Source organism: Corapipo altera, unplaced genomic scaffold (assembly GCF_003945725.1).
Source record: "Corapipo altera isolate COAL_440 unplaced genomic scaffold, ASM394572v1 1, whole genome shotgun sequence".
In the NCBI taxonomy this organism is placed as follows: Eukaryota; Metazoa; Chordata; class Aves; order Passeriformes; family Pipridae; genus Corapipo; species Corapipo altera.
The window spans coordinates 32,499,307-32,519,771 of record NW_020884873.1 but is presented as its reverse complement, the minus strand read 5'-3'; the positions used below and the strand labels follow the sequence as shown (position 1 = coordinate 32,519,771).

The window sequence follows — 20,465 nt, the reverse complement described above, 5'->3', positions numbered from 1 at the left end:
GTGAGGAGAAAAGTGAGACTGCAGGAACGTGTACATGGAAAGTAGGGGAGAAGAAAGCAAACACCTGGGGCTGGAGGAAGGGAACACCAAAAAGCAAAAGTGAGGGGCTACATCCAGCCCTTCAGAAGAGAAGGCAGCCTTGCTTCAGAGCTTGTGATGTTCTACCATACATCGTGGAATTGCTAAAATGCTGCTGAACCAAAGCAAGGATGATCATATGTTGAAACTCCTGAGATTTTGTAGTTTATTTAGAAAGCTTGTTCTGACCCTGTTTATTTGTGTAAACAAACATTTAGCTGCCTTTCCCTTAACGCGAGAGTGCAGAGGACACGACTGTAGTGGAGTTAGGCAAGGGCTCTGGCTCCTTCACCCAGTCGGTGTCTTCTGACACCTGACACAAGAACTTCGTTTGTGCTGTACCTGTCTACCTGCATTTTCGTGTGTGTATTGCCGGAAATACCCAGTCCGGTTGTGGAGAGGTACCTTGGAGGGACGGAGCGTTTCTGCCCATCGCTGGGCTGTTGGGCAGAGCTGGGGGGTACTGGGGGAGGGAGTGGACGTACACACAGACGAACAGACGGACACAGCCGGACACACACCCACACGCGCTCCCGCGGCCTTCCGGGGGCGCTGCCCCCGCGCAGGGCGGGCGGAGCCGCGCGGGGAGGGCGGGGCCACCGGAAGGCGCGAGCCCACGTGTCCCGCGGGGCGGGGGCGCCGGGCCCGGCCGGTTCGCTGGCGGCCGCCGGGCAGCCTCAGCCATGGGTTGGCTGCCGGCGCAGGGCCGGCTGGCGGCGGGGCTGCTGGTGAACCTGGCCGCCTCCATCTGCATCGTCTTCCTGAACAAGTGGCTGTACGTGCGGCTGGGCTTCCCCAACCTCAGCCTCACCCTAGTGCACTTCGCCATTACCTGGCTCGGCCTCTACCTGTGCCAGGCGCTCGGCGCCTTCTCCCCCAAGAGCCTCCAGCCCGCACAGGTGCTGCCGCTGGCCCTCAGCTTCTGCGGCTTCGTCGTCTTCACCAACCTCTCCCTGCAGAGCAACACCATCGGCACCTACCAGCTGGCCAAGGCCATGACCACGCCGGTCATCGTGGTCATCCAGAGCGTGGCTTACGGCAAGACCTTCCCCCTGCGGATCAAGCTGACCCTGGTGAGGAGGCGGCGGGGCTGAGGGGAGCGGGGAGGGGCGACGCCGAGGGCAACGACCCCGCCTAAAACCCCCCTCTCCACCTCCGCAGGTCCCCATCACGCTGGGCGTCTTCCTCAACTCCTACTACGACGTGAAGTTCAACGTCCTGGGGATAGCATTCGCCACCTTGGGCGTCCTGGTGACCTCCCTCTACCAAGTGGTGGGTATTGGCGGGGAGGGGAAGCGCTGTGGTGGTTGGTCTTCACGATACGGCCCCTTGTTTTGATCGCCTTTCAGTAGCATCCAGCCTTCCAAGAAACCCTCCGTGCTCCGTTTTTTGTTTTTAAAAAACCCACCAAATTTTGATAATCCATCATAACCCCTGGTAAATTGACGAATTGATCATCCTTGCTGGTAAAAACTGGGGTCATCTTTAACGTGAGTGTATTTTCAAGGGGTGAAAAGCGGTAAAACTCCTTTTTTTCTAGAGAGAACTGATGTTCTTGCTGAAGTAAGTGCCTTGCATTTGAGCCTTTCCCTAGAAAGGACGTTTTCCAGTCCTTCAGTTAATCCCGTGGTTTATCCTTGAGCTATTTACATTTTGTCAGCATCCTTTTTCATTTTCAACTATACACAATCTCAGGTGTTTTTGTAGAGGGTGCATTAATACATATGCACGATATACACACAATACAACCTTTCTGGATTATTATGGTTGAAAAAATAGATATGTCCAAGGACTGTCTTAGCCCTTTCTGCTTTAACATTTACTAATATCTCAACCAGCTCATTACTGGCCGTGACTGTAAAAGTCTCCCAAATGAGCATCCTCTGTCATGTTGATTGGATAGTCATCCATTTAAGTGTGAATTTCTTTGCAACAGGTATACTGTACCTCCTAAAGAAGCGAGGCTCTTTCATCTGTAGTGTGTAAGATGATAAGTAATGGTCTGGTCTCTTGTCCTGTTTTGGGGCAGGAGGAGGAGAGACATGCTATATAACTTTAAGTGATGGTGTTTGTACTGGAGAAATGACAGTACTTGGGTGAAATTATTCTGTAATGTTAAAAAAAAAACTTAGCAAATTCATATGCTGGAATTCATGTTACCAGTTAATGTGATTTATGAAGTATTAAACATCATTCTAAAGCATGATATAAAGTCGCATCTTTTTGGCTGTAACATCTGTCTTCATAGCCATAGATAAATAATACTTCTTAAAGCATAATAATACTCCTTAGAGTCAATTATAATCAATATTGAATAGAAATCCATTAAATTTGGAATAAACTGGCAAAAGGAAGACAAACGTTTACTGATTTTGTTAGCTTGTATGTGGAAGAAAATAAGCAGAAAGGTGCACAAGCAGATCTCTGCCGTGGCAAAGGTACTCAGCTCCATCACAGACAGGATCTGGAATTTGTGTTGAATATAAAAGGGAGCCGGCATTTTCTTTCTAGTTCTGCTACTTTTTTGTTCTTCCTCAGGTGCAATACTTTACCCCCAGGTAATGGGAAAAGGCAGGTTTAGGCACTCAGGACTTTTTCACTGTCCCTGCATATTATTTTCTCCTCTCGTGGCTTTTGTGCTTGCAAGAGACAAACACACAGGGCCCCCAGTTAGGCGAAGGTAATGCTCAGCAATCTGTTTATGTAATATTGTCCACGTGAGATTCCCTCTGTGTTAGTAGCCAGTTTGCTTTTGCTAAGATTTTCAATTTGTGGGTTTTTTTTCCTCATGTTTAACGGTTTTCTCTTTTGGTTTTAGTGGGTAGGTGCTAAGCAGCACGAGTTGCAGGTAAACTCTATGCAGTTGCTGTACTATCAGGCACCAATGTCCTCAGCTATGTTGTTGTTCATCATACCCTTCTTTGAGCCAGTCTTCGGAGAAGGGGGAATATTTGGGCCCTGGACGCTTTCTGCTGTGGTAAGGCTTTTATTGACTTCATTTAAATAATTATCACTTATGTAGTTAAACTTGATAGTAAGATATATTTCTGTGTGAAACAGATTTTTGTACAGCCATTGGCTATGGTGAGATGAGAGGGGCGTGTGCAGGAGAAAGCCCTTTGTTGAGTCTGCCCCACTTCCTCTGAGAGGAGCGAGTCTGTCAGTTTATTTATGTCCTTAATTCTTGTTTCTGTTTAGAGGGCATCTGAAGCTTCCCCTAATGTATTAAATTAAAAATAATGTAAGTGCTCTAGTTCCAGCTCTTACTGTCCACTCAGAGAAAGAGAGAAGCGTGCTCACTTTTGACACTCCCAACTCTTCTTCTGCGGAAGGATGTCAATATTGGTTGTTCACTAGAATTAATAGTTTATTTTCACCAAGAAGACTATAATTTCTCTCTATATCTTGTCCAAAAAAGAGACAGTGGCATATTCTTACCAATGCTGATCATGCTCCTCAGTGGTGGGTCACTTCTTGTAGCATTGCAGCTTATGAATGGGTTAGCAAGTATTCACAATTATAAAATCAGATATTTTCCTTAAATAGTTTTCATTGTGACCATAAATAAGACTTTGTCTCAAAGGTAAAGAATGCAGCCTCAGTGTGCATGAGCAGCCAGATTTTCCAAATCACTCTTAAATGTTCACCAAGGGTAAAGGAGAAAAGGGCTTGTAGGTCTCTCAGTGTATATTTATGGCGATCGTACCCTGAGCTGCTTATTACACATCACCAGTGTCTGTACTGATTTGAAGCCTTTTCTATTTTTGTTCTTCGTATGTTTTTCTGGCCTGATACTTTGCATTTGAAAGTAAATGAAACTAAATAAATAACCTGGGATGTATCTACAAAAGCGGGTCAGATTACTGACTGTGTCCATTAATCCACAGATAATGGTACTGCTGTCTGGAATAATAGCCTTTATGGTAAACTTGTCCATTTACTGGATCATTGGAAATACGTCACCAGTCACGTATCCTTTGTAACGTTAGTCGTTTCTCCTGTTTCCAGATGAATTGTGTTGGAATTCATTTGGGCTGATTTATTGTGGCAAAATTGTTTTTAACCTGCCTGCTTTATCTTAAATGATGAAGCTGGAAAAGCATGTTCATGTTTTAGTGTATTTTGTTTCTTAGTTCGGGATTTGTATAGGTAATGGCGGTTCCCTCGCTGACCTTCATACCTGCAAAGAATATTAATCCACACTTTGGCTACTTCGAAGAAGTGTTGGCATGTGAATCAGTTTGAAGTGTACGATGGGTGAAAGCCTTTAGATGGAGGTTAATATTCACAGGCTGCAGAGATGCAAGAAAATTGCATGAGTTGGAGTCAGCACCGTTGTGTGCTTTGGGTATAACTAATGACATTTCCAAGTGTTTCTTTTTACAAAAAATAATACTGGTATTTGCTGTTATCCTTAATGGATGTCTAGGTATAACATGTTTGGACATTTCAAGTTCTGCATCACGCTCCTGGGAGGGTGCCTCTTATTTAAGGATCCACTATCTGTTAACCAAGGCCTTGGGATTCTGTGCACATTGTTCGGCATTTTAGCCTACACACATTTCAAGCTTAGTGAGCAGGAAAGCAGTAAGAGTAAATTGGTCCAGCGTCCATAAAGCAAGAGTTTCTGAATACTGTTGTGAAGGAAAACAAGTATTTAAATATGCATTGATTCTAGAATGCACGAAATTGCCTCAGTCATTTAGATCTATGGTTTTAGTTTAACTACCAGGATTGTTATTCTGTAACTAAACCAAAAGAACTGAATTATGTAGAATGCTGGGGTTTTGCCATCTCAGTCCATCCTATAATTTTCATTAAATTAAAACAGTAACTTAAAAGAGAAAAAGGCATACTTCAAATTGCTGTGGAAATTGTACTGAAGTAATTATATTTTTTGCATACCAAATGAGATCATGATGGCTACCGTTGTAATACAAAAAGAGAGAAAGAAAAGGAATCCTGTCTCTGTGATCATGCCATTATTGCTGTCATGAAGAAAAACTTGGAGGCACTTTTACGCAGATGTTCTGGTATGTAGTAATGCTTCCTCCTTTTTGTCTGGTAAACAATGAGGAGAAAAACAAACTTTGTCCAGTTGTTTTAAAAAAGGCCACCAGAGTCATTCCTATTTCTTGTGTGCTTTCTTATCTATGTTTGGCCTCAACACAGGGATAGATTTTTGGCTGAAGAAAGTAGATAAAATTACAGGTGGAAGGAGACTAGAGGTGAGAGTGGAAAACTTGAAGCCATAGGCCAAGCTATAGAAAAATAGGAAATCAGATCTAAACAGTTCATCTTAATTTTTTCTTTTAGTCTGTCAGGACATTCATGAAGTAATTAATGTTTTGGAAGATTTTGTTACTGCATTATAATTTTCACTGTGCCAAAACCAAGACTTTACATGAGATCTTGTAAATACTTGTGATCCTAATAAAATCTCTGGTTTTGTGGTAATAACCAATTATTTTGCAGCCCTTGCACACAGACACCCATGCTAAAAAATATTTTGGAGAAATCTTCAGAAAGGTCATTGTCTTTAATGGGCGGGAAGATTGCCCATTTCTCTGTCCTGCCTTCAGCCCCACCTCCTTCACTCCCACATCTTTCCCCAAGAGTTACCTTGGGTAGGATCTGCAGGTTTGTCTGCTGCCACTGTTTTAGGGGAGAGGCACAGGAGGGCTGTCTGGGCAGTGCTGGTTAAGGCAGCGTTTCCTCAACAGACAGTCCTGGGAAACGTATCACAGTGACTGAAGAGTGCGAGGTGGGACCTACTTCTGCTCTAATTCAGAAATGCTTTGAAAATTATTTTATGACAGTATCAGGCACTGATTTTGACAATGTGGATGGAAGAACCTGAGTGCTGTTCTAGTTAAAAAAAGGAAAGAAAAAATAACTGCTTTCAGTAAATCTGGTGAGAACATATGTTCGCTAGATTTGCACGGTTAGAATGTAATTGCAGTATCTTAATCCTTACTTGTTGGAGTTTGTTTTATCTTCATCTACCTCTAGGAGATTTAAAGAGGGGAATTATGTGAACAAAACCAAGTATTTAAGTTTTGCAGCCACCAGCAGAAATAATATTTAGTTCCTCTAAGTTTTATACAATAGAGATCAGAAGTCTTTATGTAGGAAATAATTCAGCTTTTCTCAAACTTGTAAATTATTTATTCTGTTCTTGATTGAAGAAAAAGCTATTTCTCTTTGTAACCTAAGTTTACACCATAATACTCTATATCATTTCAGAGTTAGAAATACCTGAATAATTTTACATCTTTACCAACTGTTTCTTGGACATTGTACTGGTCCAAGGATAATTTTTTTATACATTTTTATAGATTTGTATAATTAGTTTAAAAATACAGCCAGGACTACTGAAAGATGTATTCAGGCAGTCAAGCTCTGGATGCATATCCTTCAGTATGTACACTGAGAAAGCTATTTGCATTAATTTGTGCTGTGCACAAGTTCTTCTGAGATGTAGACAGACTGCCAAAACACAGAAAACAACTGAATTAGGTGCCTGTTTGACAAATATTTGAGATCAGACTGATGTAAAATGGTAGAATGAACAAAACAGCCATGCCTGGAAATACTAAAGACTCCTTAAGAAGAGGAGCAGATCTGCAAGAGAAAATTAACAGTATCATTAAAAAAGTACATTATAAATAGAATCTGTTGTTGGAATGTGGGTGGGTGGGGCTTAAGTGACGTGATTTTTTTCATACCTTCAAGATCTCTCCTTTGAGATTTACCTGTTGTGTCTAATAAATAAAGTATCTTGAACTTTGTCATATGGTTCAAAATATTAAATCCAGGAGGCTTGTGTAATTGTGAGATAAATGGATCTTTGTATGTATTGTTTCTTTGGTTATATGTAGGGTGGGAATAAATTTTGATCAGTTTACTGATACCTGCTTATTGCAGGAGAAAGGAGTTGTTCTTGTCTTTTTTCATCTTCAAATTGCATACACTTTGGAGGTCTAGGTGTCTATAAGACAAAGTGGTGCCACATGGATTTCTGTCTGTATGAATATTTCATGAAGTTTGAATGGTTTGCACTCGTGGCACAAATGTGGAAAATTTTAAATCCTGAGGTAAAAAATGGAATCTTATAAAAATCACTGATACTTACACGGTGGGAAGCTTGCTTATTCTAGTTTTTACTACATCAATTGAATGTGTTTTCCTGTTAATTATATGTATTTCAATCAGTTTTGACTTTCCTGAAAGAGAAATCAGAGGCTTGTAATCTTTAGCAATATGTAGTCATCACCCTGTGTATGCTGTTATAATTGGAGCCATACCATACAAACCCTCTTGTTTGCTTTTTGATTTTCATTTTTCATATTCTACATGTCACTAAACTGTGGTAGCAGAATGGGCCTTGCTCTTTTGCCATCCAGTGCTTTGCTGCTTATATTATCATTCTTTATTTTAAAAAGCTACCACTGATGATGTTCCAGTGGAAATGCTGGTGTAGATACCAAGGTGGCATTTAAAACTGAGAGCATATGTAGATGATTCTGTTTAAAATCTGAGCAACTGGTGGTAAGTTATCTTTGCTAGCCTTGTCCCCAAAAACTCTTTAAAACAACATACACAAGGTTTTCCCATTTTTCCCAAAGGAATAGGAAGTATGCCTTCACTTAAAAGATACTCAGTTCAAAGCTTTGTGTTACCTTTAACTTTGGTAACTCAGCACATGTTTGACAGATTTTTCATCTGGTTTTGTATGACTCGCTAAGTTCTTGCAGGTTCTGTGTCCGTGCAGGGCACTGTGCCAGGGGAGTTTTCCTGTTGATGCGTGAACAGTCACTCTCTCAGGGTTGAGTCTGAAGTAAAGTGGTTTGCTGCTGTTACATGTATGAAAAGGAGGTTTGTCTTGCAGGAAGTCTACCTTCGAGACAGAACTGCAATTCAGCAGGACTGTATCCTCTCCCTGTCTCATTTCATGAAATGAATGCCCAGCGATGGCTTAGGGCTAAAGCAACATTAAAGCCTTGTTTGGACTATGCAGAGTTTTTTATTAAACTCTTTTTTAAATATTAGTCGTAGTGAATGCTGGTCAAATAGTAAGGTAAAAGTCTCATTTTTATAATGTTTTATTATATAAGAGTTTCAGAAGAGTATTCTATAACATTTTGGAGTACAGCTAACCCATGTCTAGTTTGTCAAATCTGCAAAATCTGTCAAAAGATCATGATGGCTTTTGTAATTGGCTGTATATATTTATACAGTTGAGCTGCTTAGGAGGGCCTGCTCTTGAGCAATATTGTGCTACTGAACACTGGCACACTGCTGAGGTATTTAGCAGTGACTTAGAAGCTGGCCTGAAAATCACCAGCCTACTTCGGAAAGTAATAAGAAGGCTCACTCTGATAGGTGAGAGAGCTTTCTATCTTCCTGGATTTTATGTTCCTGCTTTTAATGACAAACAGACTGCAGGTTAAGGGAATTTGGAGAGCAGATCTTAGTGTCCCTCAACTCATCTTTCATATTAAGATTTTTCTCCTAAGATGTCTGTTTTGCTCCCAGTTATGTCTTAACTAGTTTTTAAAAGAAGAAGAGTTTGGATTAAAGACTTGTAGGTGTTTGCTTGTGTTATTGCGTTTTTTTCCTCTTAAAATTTTATTTTAGCCTTCAAAACCCAACTTCCCCATTTAATAAGAAAAAAAAGAAAATAATTTTTAATAAATTAAAGGCAACTATATAGAGTGAAGATATGTTTTGTTTTGCAAAAGAATTTCACTCTTCTAACTTTAAAGATGCAGCTCTTTTTTTTCTACTATTACAATCAGGCAGATGCAAAGAAGCACCATCTTTCTGCTCCGTACAAATTCCCTCTATTTCTGTGTGTGCTCTCTCTCTGATCGCAGTCTCAGATTTCCATTTGACAGCGCAGTTGCTGCAGAGGTGATTGGGATGTCAGCTGCATAGGGTTAAGAACATGAAGGAAAAAAATCTATCAGCAGGAGCTGATATAATCTTGGATAAACAGAAATCCTGTTCTGAGACACAGAGACATCTTACCAAATAAATCTGTGTTTATAAATAAATCTGGGGACAGGTGTGTGTTTGTGTCTAGGCAGGTATTGCAAAAGAATGCAAAGCTGAGTTGTTTGAATTCTTGTTGTGCTGTAGTAGTTGACACATTTAGTATAAAATAGATTTTAATAATATAAAAATTGAAAATATAAATGCCATGCAAAAAAAAAATTGCTGGATTCAGACAGTCTTTGCCAGGCTTGTCCCACAGCTATGGTTAACCTTCCTGAGAGAAGGGAGCTATTGTTCTGCCTCCCCTGGCCCAGTGATGCTGGGCTTAGTAAAGGAGGGCTTGTGTTCCTGAAAGCTGGTTTGCTTTTCTTCAGCTGTATCAGTTGGTCCAATGAAAACATATCATCTCTCCCTACGGAGTTTGTGTGGCTAAAGTTACTGTTCCTGCTTTCATCTGACTGACTTGGATCATTCTCCTGTCTTCCTTGAGTAAGAAGACCTGAGAGTTCTAATGGACCTAATGATTCTATTCTATGACCCTGGGGAGTACAACGTACTCCATCGCCTCGTGTAACAGTCAGCCCTGCTGTGAGGGATCCAGTCCAGCCCAAAGGGGCATAGTTACAACCTGCAGCACAACAAGGACTAAAGAAAGGGGAAATGGGATCCCTTTTTGTTGTTTTAGTTGCAAGGCAGTTTCTAATACTTTCCCATTTTAGTTTTTGTCATTTCCTTTAGTTTAGTGCATAAGAAATCTCCCTTTCCTGTTTCAGTCTGCCCTTTATAATTAGGGAATTCTAGAATTGAGACAGAAATTGTATTAGTACTTATATAAATATACTGACCTAACCCAGTGTTGCTGGTTTTTACCTAGGGAGCCAAATTAATTGCTTAAAATACAGGAATCAGGTTAACGTGAATTAAGAGTTAATTTGCCAGCTGCACTAGCTCAGTACCTAGCAGGCACAATATGCTGCCTTTATAATGGAAAGGCAGGAACAGACATGGGCAGATTAAACATAATATAATGGAAGTAAATTGTGTATTTAGAAGCAAGTACTGGGAACAGTCCAAAGGTTGCTTAAGGATTGACATTGCAAAGATAATTTTCTGATCTGTTTGTGGCTTCACTGGAACATTAATACAGGCCATACATTTGAAGACACATGATTATATTTAAGGAGCTCCAAGAAGTCTAGCACAGCTGTGTGGGTAACTAGCACATACAGGATGCATATGCAGGCTAGTAGTGTGTCAGAAAAGAGCAGGATTATTTTTAGAACCACAAGCGGCTGTATCTCATCCAGGAAGTGCAGGGAGGAGATCTCTGGTTGAAACACACCATAAGAATGTAATTTTTAATGACCTTGGCACAGAAAACTGTTGCATTTTTTTACTTTCTTACAAAGCAGAAGCTGAAAAGCAAACTTGTTTAAAGGAGATGTGTTGTGATTGGGTGAAGCACATGGAGTAATCATGGTTATTGGGACCATAGAATAGAGGTGGTTGTGATTAAAGAAAAAAGTGAGACAATGAGTTAAGAAACAACTGAGAAGAGTATACAGCACACAGACCTTATATTTTAAAACTTCCCTAGATGTATAAGTTTAGATGCTTAACTGCACGATAAGGCAGCTGAATATAGCAGGGCCAGATTTGTCAGTGTGAACTTCTTCCCTTTCAATAGTACCTAATAGAGAATGGCATTGGCTCAGCATTTCCAGAAATGAAGCTGCATAGTTGACAAGTTTGACTTTTTTTTTTCTTCAACTAAATTTGGTATGCTATTCAACAAAGCAACAGTCCTTGTTCTGCTTCCTTACTCTACCCAGAATGTTTTTGATTCTCCTTACTTTCTGGGGAAAAAGAAAACATTTGCACACTTTTATTTTCTGTTACAGAACTAATGAGTGACTGAAGGGGTTTTGTTTTACAATACACCAAAGTTGCATATTAAATACTTTGATTAAGATCATGTAATTTATCTACATGTGTGCATGCTGATTCCACTCAGGTTTCTGTCTTCCAGCTGAGTGGAAAAAGCCTCTCCAGCTCCTATTATATTAACTGTTGTGAAATTGAGTGTTTTTCTCCAAGGAGTTGAAAGCAATGTTAGGGTCTTCTGGGATCCAAAATGGTTTACTTATTAAATGCATTTCTTGTGCTGGTTAGTCAAAAACTGTATTCCTACTTGTTAATCCAGTTGAGAGAAGAAACTGATAGTGGTGGTCATACATCCTTCAGGCAATTATGATACATTTCTGAAAACACATGATCTCACTTTTCTGAGTGGTAAAGTGGTTCTTCTGATCAGGACTGACAATAACCAGTGCAGTTTGCATCAGACTTTGTTGTATAGGTAGAAAAAAGAGAGGGATAGAAATGTAGTAGGTTTGTTTCCCAAACAAAGCCCAAGCAAAGGTTTCCCAAAAAGGCTGTTTGAATTCATGGATAGCTATGTCTCTATCGGGGGGGGGGGGGGGGGCACACACCACACGACACATGTAAACCTTTTTTCTGTACCCCTAAACCTACAATCTCATGAGGTCCAGCTGACAGCAGTGTGAATGGACACATGGGAGGCTGGCACTGAGCTGGGATTACTGAGCAGCCACACCAAGCTGGTTTTCTAGAACTACATGCTATGTTACAGAACCAGCTGTACTTGGGTGTCTTTCAGACCTCATCTTGGATGCCAAAGACAGAAATTAAAATTCAGAAACTTTGGGAAACTAGCAGATTTAGTGAAAGACATGCTCTTAGCACACATTATGAGATGACAGTGTCAATGGAATGTCACGTTCCTGCCTCTGATCTGTCTGAACTGTGAGAGTCATATGACCCTTTGCTAGACAGAATAGCCACGACTGGCTACTGAGCAAGTCGATGCCTTCCTGTTGACGAAAACAGGCAAGTTTTCGTGCTGGGACAACGGAGAATAGTGACACCGCACGGCTAGGAACGGGACTGAGGGAAGCAGAGCGGGGCGGGAGGCGCCTCTTTCAATAGTCCCCATGTGACGTCCACACACCCAGCGCCAGAAGGCAGATTTTGAAGAAGGTTTCACACAAACGAAATGGTGAGAAAGCATCTCAGACATAAGCCTTCAAGGAGTTTCTCAAGCACTCCACAACATATTTATGTGCCTGTTAAGTGGTCTTGAATTCTCTGGGAGACTGGCTTGCTCTGAGCTGCAGCAGCTTCTTTCCTGTCTCTGCAGCCTCCTGTGGACTAGCAACTCTATTTCCCTTGTCCCCTGTATTAAGGGAAGATCTTTGGAAAGTATATTGTGTGTTTGTCCTATTTTTCAGTGTGCTGTATTAAGCTGAACCAGTCTGTGCTACATCAGGTGGTTTTGCTTCTATGAAGAAGCTTTACTCATTTGATAGCCTATAGTAATTCACTGGGCGTCATATCATTGGGATATTATTTTTAAAGGCGGGTTAATTTTCTAATCAGTTAGTTGTTCCTAAGCAAGCCAGGATTTAAATATCTTGTAGTTGAGTATTCTCAGTGTTTTTATTGAGTGTAAAAGTAAGATATGCAAGTCCCCCATGTTTGGAGTTTCCTTTTAAAAATAGATGTAAATCAGTGCATGCAAAGATGTCTAAGGAAATTATTTTGTGATGTGATGTCCTTATTGTCTAACGGGATTTCACATTTGCGGGTTAGGAATGATTGAAATGAATCAAACCTCTGCAAAGGCTTTGCTGCAAAAATGGCTTGGCAGGATGGGATTTTAGTAGAAGCCAGAGACACGGAGCTCTAGAGATGAATTGCTAGCATTGAAAACTGGAACCAAAACCTAGTAAAAATGGAAAGTTGATATGCATACATAAAACACAGATAAAACTGGAAAGCTTCCTTAGTTCACTGCAGTCATCATTTTGGTCTTGCATAAAATAATTGTATGGCTGCATGGACCTGGAAGACTCTTGGTCTGTGTGCACATTTCCAGTATGTATGACAATACTGCTCCCCGGCTATTTGAGGCTTCTGCTTTTCGAGAGGCAGTTGTCCTTTCCTGTCTGTGTCACCAAAGAGGAATGCACGCCCATGCTGTGGTGTCCCTTGGATACAATCCTTGGAGTAACAGTTTAACGTGCCAGACTGAGAACTGAGATGTGGGTTGATTTTTTTTTTTTGTGATCCCTCCAACTTGTGTTGCAAAGGCAGTAACTTTTGCTAAGAAAGTCCTATCAACAGCAGAAGGGAGTGATGTTTTGAGCTGGAGCAACTTGCTAGAGGTGCTTGATATCTGCACAAGTGGAATGCAAAATACACAGTGACACATGCTTTCTACAGATTTCAAGACCTACATTTCCAAATCAGCTTTCACAGAAGAGAATGCGTTCAGCTTGAAGTACAGTGCAATAAAAACACAACGGCCTGCAAATTACCATCAGAAGTGTCCTCATCAGTAAAATCAACACAACTCCTCTTGCAAATCTTTCAGCTCCTTTGCAACACAGGAAAAGCTGGGTTGGGCCAGCTAAACTAATTATCAGTGCTAACATGCACTCTTTACTTCTCCCTAAGTAACACCTGAGGGATACTTCTGGGAATTTGGACCCAGTTCTATCACAGGAGATACTGCAGGGGCTTATCAACCCAGGTGACTGATACCAAAGGTAACATTCAAGGTGTGGTTAGATGATAAGAAAAAGACCTCTGAATGGCTCTCTGCCTTCAGGAGTTATTTCCCCATTGCCATCTCCAATTCTCTGCTTCCAGCTGTGTGTTCCTGCTGCTTTTTTGTTACATCTCACGTGTTCATGATAAAGCAAGCTGACATACTAGCAGCAAATGCAAGTAAATATCCTGCTCTTGAATCAGCTAAATCTGTGGTCAAAGGAGCCAAAGCCAGTTCAAAGAAATACTTGGTTGGGAATGCACAGCTCCTGTCAAGGCCATTGTTTCAATAGGGCATTAGATGGGCTCAGTACATTCTTTACATGAGATATTTGATGAGCTCAGCTGCATCACCAAACCATGCAAGGTGGCTGAGGCAATCTGGCACCACAGTTCTTCCAAAAAAGGTCTGTGTCACCATCAGCTTGCAGCCACCAGTGAGGAGACAAGGAGAACTGAATACCTCTCTTGCAGTGATGTGCTCTAAAATCAACCAAATACAAGCTTCACTTTCAGTAGTGCTGAAGCAGATCCCACACATTTTCCCTGCCTACCTGTCTGCTGCCATTCCGGTGATGTCCTGGGCCAGCTGCTATGTAGCTGCTCAAGACTACCTCAGGGAACTGATCTGCAGAAAAAAATGCCTTATTTCTCAGGTGTGCCAGATAACTTTATCCACTTTTTACCATAGATGCACAATTGTCTGTGCCAGTATATCAGAATAGGCAGCAAGAGGATTGAAGAGGTGGACAGGATCTCTCTGAAGTAACATGCCAACAACCAAAGAAATGCATGCTGAGTCTTCATTATCTTGCCATTAAACACAACCATTTTAGTGAGGCTGTGCAGCTAAGTAAGCCCCACAGCTGGTAGGTTTCTTAGAGCAGTGCAGGTAATGTGGCTGATTAAGGATCAGGGAGAGGGTAAGACAGGCCCAAGTCTTACCTATATCCCAACTCTACCTATATCCCATCTGGTAAGAAAGAGGAAATTAACTCATTCAGTGCAGTGGCATCCCCTGCATTGAATGAGTTAAAGATCAGGATTGGCAATTGTTTACCAAAAACGATGGTCTGTATTCTACCAGACCCTCTTCAGTAAATATGGGGGGAAACAAGTGGTTTTGAGAATCTTTTTAAAACTGTATTTTGGCATGTAAAGACAGAAGATCTGTACTCTCAAATGCCTCACTACAGTGCATATCTGGGTATGTTTGTGTGAGGCTTGTTTTGCTTATGTGAGGAAACTGCAGCCTGTCTCCTGACAGCCAAGTCATAATGCAGCAATACCTCACAGTCCCACAACAGTGGACTTGGGATTTTTCCCTTGTGAGTAGCACTGCATGGTGTGTTTCTCTCAAGGTGTTCTACCATCCTGTGTTCCCTCTGGCCTTGGCTCATACCTGAACAACATGTTGTTAAGATAAATAAGGTGGGTCAGAAGTCAAAGCCCAGTGCCTGCATATCTCTCCAGGTACACAAACAAATGCAGAAGAAATTTCCAAGAGAAATGCACAGACTCAAAGCTACCACAGCTAAAAAATTCTTTTAAAACAATCGGGGTGATCTAAGATGCTAAGATGGATCCTGCAAAACCAGCTGAATCAAGGAATACCAAAAAGTCGAGACATTTGCTTTTTCTGGAGGCAAGAGATGATTGAGCTATTAATACTGCAATGGAACCAAACAAAGCACAGAACAGTATTTTGCATGGGTTTGTCATCTGCAGTCAGAGCTTAGTTTGTGTCTTGCTTTTCCAGTGTCATCGATGCGTTTGTGCAAGTTTTATGCATTAATTCCGAGCGCCTTTCTTTGTGTGCTGTAGATGGAAACCCCCCTTTTCTGCACCAGATGGCGCAACCACCAGCGAACCTCCCCTGACAAACCTCCTGCCGAGGCCAGCAGGGTCTGAGTCCCAAGGCTCGGAAACTGCAGTGATGTCTGTCAGATCAGCTAATGGAATCAGGGCATGTGGCAGAAAAACAAGCTTAGTGGCACACACAGCCTTCAAAAATTCCTACAGCATTTGGCTTAATACTTCCTTTCCCTCTCTTCAAATATTGCCTTCCTGATAAAGACTGTGAATGTTATCCTGATCTGTATTGCCCGCCAGTACTTAGAAAGAGGTTTCAATTTGTAGAGCAGCTGGGGTGGGGGATTTCCCTTAATGTTCTCGTTTCATATTTAGTAAAAAAAAAAAAATTATTCTGGTAACAAAACCAAGCCATGGACTTGGACAACAACTACCTGTTACTTGTTCAAGTCTGTCCAATTCAGCTGGCTCCATCAGAGTCCTTAGGCTAAAACATGCCACATACTGGAGAACCACTAACAGCTCACTTTCAGGTGAAAACTATGAAGAACTAAAACTCTACAATTAAAAAAGAAAAGCAGAGTGGGAAATTTATTAATATTAGAACACTTTTAAAATAATGCTATATACTTCTTTATTGATCTAATTCTACAAACATTTTCACATGTAATTACCAAAAATCAGGACACATAAGAGTATTTTCAGAATAGTTTGCAGGCTCTTTGTAAAAAACTACTTTTTATATGTCTAGAGAGTGTATATATATATATATATATATATATACATATATATTAAAATATACTGTGGAAATATTAACAACATCTGAAAAGCAGAAATTACATGGAAGAGAGAAGAAAACAAGGAATATGTAAGCACTGTGAAAAAACCACTGTAGGGGGCAAAGGAGAGAAATTCAGAGGTGAATATAAAAAAGAAGCTCAAGACAATGCTGGTCATCCCAACCAGTGTCTGGCACCTGAACTGCAGGATGCTAAAATTCCACTTTCTTAGTGTTTCTTATTGCAGATGTGAGAATGAAAAACGTGTGAGAGCTTTTTCCTTGACTCGGGAGAAAACATGACATTTTCCCTTGGTTTCTGTGCCTGTCATGTTCCAGGGCCTTAGCACCCAGCTTGGCACAAGCAGACTAACCATCACTTCTGTTGCAGCAGAACTGCATGCTGTATCTCTGTGGGTCACAAAACTCCTCCCAAGAATACCCAGTTCTATGCCAATGTCCCTCTTGTACATTGTGATGTTAATATTCGCTCACTCCACAGAGAGAACTGTTTCTGTTTTAGTGTCTCTAATGTGTTCCTTACTTACATGATGTGTCATGTTTGTGTTTAAACAAGCACTAATTTACAGGCAGGCAACTGGGCACTGTAAGAAACTTCTCTTGCTTGGCAACAAGTTGTTGCATGTCAACTGTTGGGTGCTGAGGTGACATATGATCAACATCCACCTGAATCAAGGGAGGGTATATGGATAAAAGAAAAAAGACAGTGAGGGTCTTCAGCAGGATGACTTAGCAAGGTACATCAGTTTATTTCAGGAAGTATATGGATCCATGCCTGATTTTAGGGAGAGATTTAATCTCAAGGAGACCCTTCTCAGCAAACCCACTTCCCAAGTGGGCTTCAGAATATACACCCAAGTTTGATAACTTAGCCCTGTTTGTGATGGCAATGAACTCTTGGAGGGAAACTACTCAAATCAACCTTGATGGTTTCAAGTCCAGGCTACCCCAGACTACTAATGCCTCTAATAAATGTTCCAAACTATTTGTCTAGCTACTAGCATTGTTGTCTAACTGCATGTTCTGCTAAAGTTGTATGCTAAAAGTTTTACTGACAAAGCTATGCTCTCAAACAGAAAAGAGCCAGCAGAAAGGTGACTTATAATTCATCAGTAAAATCAATTGTATTAGCAAAAGGAGAGTGCTGAGGCTTTTCTGAGGAATGGATGGTTCATTCTGTGTCAAGTAAAATCATACACCAGTCACTAAGGCTGCATCAACCAAACTTTACATTGTGGAGCAGGCAACAAGAAGGTGTGCAAAGGAGGATGTTGTAGAGACTTCACGATCCAAACTAAAGCATATATTCCTTGTATAACAGGCAGCTAGAAAGCAACTATGGAAATGTGGAGGAGATGTGGGCAAATGGGCTAGCAAGGGTGGGACAATTCTGGGAGATACATGATCAGGTACACAGAATGGGACTGAATTAAGAAGCTGTTTGTGCAATAAAATGCCCTTCTGGGTTTTGTTGTTAGAAACGAACAGTTCAAGTAACATCCAGACAGTTAAAATAATTTTTTGTCTTCCCTTACTTTAACCCAGACTGCAGCCTGACTTGAATAGTACCTCAGGCCTGACTTCATCATCAGCTGCAGTTCTGTCCATACATGGCACCCCAAACAGACTGGATTTGAACTGCATGCTATGTTTGCTCTCAGCTTCTCCTCTATTTAGGTTGTCCCTGAATACATTTCAGTTTCGGACTGAAAGATACCTCAGTCTTCCACATGAGTCCTGTTAGCCTGTGCACACCCCACACACCCTTCTGAGCCACTCCCTTAAACAGAAATGTGTTTTGTGCTGGACTGAACAGCACATTTGTATGACAAATGAGCACTGGATTAAAAGAACAATTCTAAACTGAACTGGCATCATCCTAGTCTGGCTAAATAAGGCAGATGAACATGGTTATACTGAGTCTTCTTCTGATCTAGTTACATGCAATCAAGTACTAGGGAAGGAGCTACAGTTTAGTAAAGCAGGAGATGGTCACAATCTAGTGACATATTTCACCCCTGCCTAACAAGAAAAGCATGCTTTTTCATTCAGTGATATGCCTAACAAAAGCTATTTGAGAGTTAGAAGTCTTTTCCTGAGATTTTTCCCTTTCAGTTCTTCAGAATCATTCCATAAGCTTCTTTAAAAGTGAGGACTAAACAGAAAACTAGAGGGGGGGGAAAAACACCTAAACTTTTCATTCTGTTTTAGATAATGGGCAGAAATTCAAAATAATTGGTTTATGTTCTTGCTAGTTGGCCTCCCTTCAGAAGGCTATTGTTTTGTTTAATTGTGCTTGTGGCTGACTGAGCTGCTACTAAATAGGAATCAGATTTGGGCAGACTACCAGTGTCTCCCAGGTGGATGAAGGAATAAGTACAGCAACTAAACAAAGGCAGAAGAGCTGCTGTCTTCTGATGTGGGATTGTTCTAGCTCCAGATGGTTTTGAAGCAGCTGTAGTTAACATGCTCAAGAGTAGACACACCTGAACTGAGTGCCTGTGGGAGGGGGGTAAGAAAGAGCTCATGAGCAGCTGCTAGGAAAACATTTTGTTTCAGACCATCTTTTCCAGTCCACCTGAAGTAATTTTACATTTTTCAAAATATAAAGTTGCTCTGAAGTTAAGGAAATGTAGGAAACTGCCGATCTCATATGCAAAGCTCCCACATGGTACATGGTGTGATTCTTGGGGCTGTTCTGTGCAGGGACAGGAGCTGGACATTGATGATCCTTTTGGGTCCCTTCCAACTCAGAATATTCTGTGATTCTTTGATGAAACACTGCAGGTAGTTGAGCCCAGGGTGTGCACACAGGTGAAGCTGCAGAACGCCTGCTGTGCCACCCAGTCTGAAGAGTCGCTGGGGTTGTTGGGAAGGGCAGTGCAGCCATGGGCAGCTCAAATACATGGCTCCTGCACACCAGAAAAACACAAGTTGAACAGCAAAGTAGAGCTTGGTGTTCCCTGTTAAACAGCTGCAATAGCATCACATGTGGTCTTTGGGTTCCCACTGCTGCTGTGAGCTTTGCTCTTGATTCCTGTCATTACTCTCTCTTCAGATTTACCCCCAGGAAGGCTGCATTCCCTTTTCATTTAGTAGATTTTGGGTAGCATTTATAGTAAGAAGTTTCTGGTACTGACAGACCTCTCCACTGGGATAGGTATTAGCTTATAAGTTCCCTGCATCGAATTTGTGATTACTGTCCGGAGGATTTCTTATCAATGTGCTTTTTCTTACACAACAAAGCAGAAAGCAAACAAAATTCTCTCTCCTGTATTTGTACAGAATTGTATTGGCCCACTGTCTGGCACGTGGGGTCACAGCTGCAGCAGGCAGGCCTGGCAAAAAGTCCCATTAAGCCACATGTGCCCCAGATGCGTTTCAGCATCCTCGTTCCTATGTCCTTTCATGTTGAGGTGCCTGACAATCTGTGGCACAGAACTGATCACAGCTTTATATCATACTAATAGAGATTGTGTCTAAGGCTTCAGAAAGGATACATCAACACAGTGTAAGGCCCCAGAGGCTCGCTTTGAATTTTATTTTTTTTTAAATTTTTTTGTGTGTATGTGTCTGGGAGCAGTTCATAGACAGCACATGAGATTAACCTATCTGATAGCCAAGGAGCAGCAAACTGCTTGGAGATGAGACCTGACAAACCCTGGCCACGTATGCCTCTGATCAGCATCTGGCAAGGACCATTTTGTGTATGTGCTGGATGCTTAAGAGACAGCTGCCAGTAAAGGGTAAGTAGGACATGTTGGGGGGGGGGGAAAAGAATTACAGTGAGGAACAAGAATCTGAAATCAAATATTTAACAGTCTGTCGCAGTTTAAATGAAACTGGACTGTTTGCTAAAGAGGATGAGTTATGAGATAGACCAAACTCCTCTCTCTCTGCAATTGTAATGTCAAATTAAGGGGCTTTACTCGAGGAAAATGTGAGAAAAAAAAAAAAAAAAAACCAGAAGAAGTAACAACCCTTTATTAAAAAGATATATATATATGTTGGCAAAACCAGTAACCAGAAACAACAATAACAACAAGAATTCTAAATGAATACCCTCCTGTCCCTTAGCACAGTCCCAATTGTGGCCTGCAGGGGGCGCTGTGGAATCGCTGGAAGGTGCAGGACCTGCAGTACC

The 20,465-nt window shown here is 41.4% G+C and overlaps 1 protein-coding gene and 1 long non-coding RNA gene across 3 annotated transcripts in view; one reads left to right on the top strand and one right to left on the bottom strand.

Annotated features, from left to right (window-relative positions):
• The first annotated feature begins 722 nt into the window (after positions 1-722).
• Positions 723-7,011, top strand: SLC35E3 (solute carrier family 35 member E3). The gene is made up of 5 exons (XM_027665123.1): positions 723-1,151; positions 1,240-1,350; positions 2,897-3,055; positions 3,966-4,048; positions 4,508-7,011. Exons 1-5 carry the CDS (start codon positions 762-764, stop codon positions 4,692-4,694), a joined length of 930 nt encoding a protein of 309 aa, XP_027520924.1. The 5' UTR covers positions 723-761; the 3' UTR covers positions 4,695-7,011.
• Positions 7,012-11,988: 4,977 nt separating this feature from the next.
• The window catches only part of LOC113952823, an 11,226-nt gene continuing 2,749 nt past the window's right edge, over positions 11,989-20,465 (bottom strand). The window contains exons 2-5 of one of the 2 annotated variants that reach the window (XR_003529665.1): positions 16,849-16,987; positions 15,957-16,080; positions 14,034-14,193; positions 11,989-13,336 (exon numbers count right to left, since the gene is read on the bottom strand). This is a non-coding gene — a long non-coding RNA (uncharacterized LOC113952823). Of the gene's footprint in view, positions 14,194-15,956; positions 16,081-16,848; positions 16,988-20,465 lie in introns of both variants that reach the window. The other variant, XR_003529664.1, reaches the window with a different exon arrangement.